Source organism: Hippopotamus amphibius, chromosome 3 (assembly GCF_030028045.1).
Source record: "Hippopotamus amphibius kiboko isolate mHipAmp2 chromosome 3, mHipAmp2.hap2, whole genome shotgun sequence".
NCBI classification, from domain to species: domain Eukaryota; kingdom Metazoa; phylum Chordata; class Mammalia; order Artiodactyla; family Hippopotamidae; genus Hippopotamus; species Hippopotamus amphibius.
In genome coordinates this window covers 13437383-13441524 of record NC_080188.1, presented here as the reverse complement: position 1 = coordinate 13441524, position 4142 = coordinate 13437383, and the positions used below count along the sequence as shown (strand labels likewise).

General features: G+C 38.6%; 1 protein-coding gene across 1 annotated transcript; it reads right to left on the bottom strand.

The window, feature by feature from the left end:
* Nucleotides 1-1555: 1555 nt before the first annotated feature.
* On the bottom strand, nt 1556-2221 carry LOC130849178 (40S ribosomal protein S27-like). Its single transcript, XM_057727853.1, has one exon. The coding sequence runs from the start codon at nt 2203-2205 to the stop codon at nt 1951-1953; it is 255 nt and encodes an 84-aa protein (XP_057583836.1). The 5' UTR covers nt 2206-2221; the 3' UTR covers nt 1556-1950.
* Between the last annotated feature and the right edge of the window lie 1921 nt (nt 2222-4142).

The following is a 4142-nucleotide window of genomic DNA, read 5'->3' as shown; positions in this document are numbered from 1 at the left end:
TCATTTATCAAGAGTCTAAGGCTTGCAAGGGACCTGAAAACAGATTGTTTGGTTCAGAGTTTTCTTATTCTAAAAGATAAGATAATACCATTTCACCAATGATGTGAGGGAATTGCAAGGTTAAATCATACCTTTCACATCTGTGGTATTGTGTGATTTGGGGAGTATAAAGAATAGAGAAAAGAAACTACATCTTCTGTCTATTAAAAAAATTATCATTTACATTAAAAAAACACAAAGAAAATTCCTAAACTTGAGTCATGGCAGTAAGTAGTAAAACGGACCAGGACCCGATGGTCCTTGTCCCTGTGTCCTCAGCCTGGCTTTTGTCTGTGGAAAAGCTTTAGCCAAAGAATAAGTTTAATCAGAGAAGTGAGAAAATGCAGAAACAAAGGAAAACTGTCAACGTAGACCAAATAATAATAGTCGATAAACATAGTCAAGGACCTTTAGTTCCTTCTCAAAGGCTGTAGATAATATTCGGAATCATATCCTGTGAGATACTGAAACCCCAACAGGTGAAAGAAGTTAACAACATAATGACCAGGCTGTAGCCATGACATAAGCTACCACAATTCCGAGAACTGGCCTCAAGAAAATGGGAACAAACCAACCCTGGAACTGAAGATTAACTGTACTTAAAACAATGAAGATAATGCTGGTCAGACCACCGATGACCAATTTCAGCATGACTGACAGAGCTGACTGTGCTGTTTCTGCATATAGCACCCCCGCCCTCAGCCTGTAAAAGCTCTTGCCCACTGGTTGTGGGAGGGGGCAGAATCTGCCTTTAAACAAACATCCACCCCCCACACCCCCTTGGTTGCCGACATCCAAAATGAAGCAAACTTTCCTTTCCACTAACTTTGCCTCTTTATTGGCTTTTGAGCAGTGAGCAGCCAGACCCCACCTTTGGTTACAGTAGGACGAGTTGATAAATATCTGTGTACCTAAGGTGAAGCAAAATAAAACCTTATCTCAATGGGTTCATGGGCATTAGGAGAGAAGAAATCTGCACTGATGACACTTTTACATTATAGCAAGTGATAAATACCTTGAGAGAGGAGAAAAGTGCAGTAGGTTCAGAGTTAATTGGAAACAGTTGTTTCTGCAATGGCCAGGAAAGGTCTCAGGGGAGAAGAAGGATTTGGTAAAGTGCCAGGCAGGTTGGAAAAATGCTTTCATAAACAAAGTAGCATAAAAGTGTGAACACACCCATGAGTAAGTTTACTTCTTGACCACTATCTTCTTTTTACTTAATAAAGCCTCAGGTTCTTCAGGGGTAAGGTGAGTCACTTAAGGAGAGAGACTATTTAATGACATGAATCATTACAGAAACTATAGTTTCTGATTTCTGAATTAGCATGGCTTGATATTCATCATATCTTATGTCTTTTTTCACACTAAGATATTTCTCCTCCACTTCCAGAATAAGTAATGTGTAGAAATGATCACTTAATAAGAATGATTATGCTGTCTAAAATATATTATTTACTTATTTACTCTATACTAGCCCTTCTTTTTTTTTTTAACCATTATCTTCTTTTATTCTGCCAATGTGTAGATCAATGTGACAATTTTTAAATGCAAAGTAACTACTATCTTCTTTTATTCTGCCAATGTGTAGATCAATGTGACAATTCAGGAGTCCTCCAGAAGTTCATGGGTTCTTACCAGATTCTCCTCTTCACCCTCTTTGCGGTGTTGGCATCAACAGCTTTCCTCTTTCTAGGTAAGGAGTCCTTATATTCAGCACCGTGGACTTTTGACTTGGAAACTGCCTTCATTTTATTTCACAAATTGCCCCAAATGACTCTAGAGTCCACTCTTCTGGTTGACCCTGAATACTTGAGGTAGGAACTTCCTAGCGGTAAAACAAGACAATAAACAGGATGTATCCAAAATGTGTTTATTGGGATGGTTTCCCATTCATCTTGATTCCAGGGGCTTTTAGTGCTGCTTCCGTCTGAAGGAGCATCCTTCTGTAAGCCTTGCTTTTCCTCCTGTAGGCTGGCAGAGGACAGTAGAGCAACCAACACACAAAACTACTGTTTGTGCATGGCTAAAGACGATGGTGATTTTATAGCATCCTGGGCATTTGACATCCATGAAATAGGAATTGGGGCTCTGCACCAGGCGCTTCTTCTTGTGTTTCCTCTTCTCCTCTTCTGGAGAGGGATAAAGGAGATCCTTTGCGAGAGGCATGTTCTCGTGGGGAGGTCGTCACCATCGGAAAGGACTAGCCCTTCTTTGAGTTAAGCACTCTATGTGAATTTTGGCTTTAAGTGTTTAAACAACACTAAAGACACTGGAGTGTTGTGAGTTAAATATTTTAATAATGTTGATTTTATAGTTAGGAAACAAACCCAGTGCTTCTGATCAGAACATGAGCCATGTTCTTTGATAATTTTTTTTTTAATTTGAATACTCTCTGAAAAATAAAATGTAAACTTTAGAGATGAGAGGAGTTGGAAATAATATAGCCCAGTGGTCTTCTAACTACTTCAGGAGGCAGAATAAAGCTGAATGTACAAGGTCCAAGACTCAGAGCTGTGTTTCTTTGATGTATGTTTAATCATATTCCTCCCAAATGCAGAATACATTCACCCTTTCCCAAGTTTCCCCCAAATATCATCCCATTATGCGTCATATCAAGGTACAAAGTCTTATCATCTAGATCAGGTCTTGGAGTAGATGAGGTTCCTGAGCTTACTCTCTTAAATACAGCTCCTGGGACAAAATTCCTTTCCATTTGTGGACCTATGAAACAGAAGACAAGTTGTCTGTCTCAGTACCATATGATTGTAGGGCAGGCAGAATATCCTATATCCTGACCTATAAATGTTACATTTAAGAAGTGGGAAATAGGAGATAAAAATAAGTCCTTGTTTAATAGGAGTTCTGATTTGGAAAATGTTAGGAATTTCTTGATTAGATTTCAAGACTAAAGAATAATATTTGTGGCTTTTTACTGCATCCTCTGGTTTCTTGGATCCATCCTTTGAGCCATCTTCACTTTTCATGAAAGGTAGCATGTGTTTGTAGTGCATAGTTTATCAGTCTGCTTCCTGCCTACTGTGAACTAAATATCTGTGTACTCCAAAACTCATAGGTTGAAATTCTAACCCCCAATGTGATTGTATTAGGAGATGAGACCTTTGGGTATTGCTTAGGTCATGAGGCTGGAGCCTCCTGAATGGAATTTGTGCCATTATAAGAGAGATTATAGAAAACGTGAGGGCAGACAAAGACACAGCAAAAAGATGGCCATCCATGAATCAGGAAATGGTCTCTTATTAGACATCTAATGAGCTGGCACTTTGATCTTGGACTTCCCAGCCTCTAGAACTATTAAAAATAACTGTTATTTATAAGCCACCCAGGTTATGGTATTCTATTATAGTGGCCTGAATAACCTAAGACACTTCCAGTGGACTTTTGGGGTTTCAACTTTTCCTTTAATATTTTTTCTGTCTCTTTCAGTCCAAGCTGGCAATATTTGTGCTGACATGATTTTCTCAAGAATTTTATGGATCTCCTGTGGATTTCAGTGGGGTTCAGCCCATTAGACCAAAGTCACATTCACATAAATTTTTGAAATAATTCCTCTCTACCTCCTGTTCAGCTGGATGAAGGACAAGGCTCTCAGTCTTGTCCAGGCTGATTGAGAAGATTGAGAGGATCTGCTGGGCATATTATTAATTTCTTTAAGGACCCTTTGTGTAACTGAATACTCTGATCTTTTGATCTTTCTGAGAGTATAGAAAAAGGTTGTATTATTTGTACCCTCAGCTCTTCCCTATGCCATGCTTTGAGAAGATATTTCTCAATTTTTGCATTCTTTGCCATTTGGAAAGTTTGTTTGCTTCAAACCCATTAAGATATGGTTTCTTTTCCCTTTTTGTTTTTAAGTATTCCTTCAGTTTATCTCTCTCCTTTCATGTTTTACTAAATATAGGGAAAAAAAGAAAAAAAACAGGCGACAACTTCAACATAGCTAAATAAACAAGTTCATTCCTTACAAGTTGTGCTTTCCTTGTAACTGCTGGATGCAAATTTGCTAAGCTTTCTGCCACGGTATAACAAGGATTCTCCTTCCTGCAGTTTCCAATGACATGCTCCTCACTTGGTTTTTGAGCCCT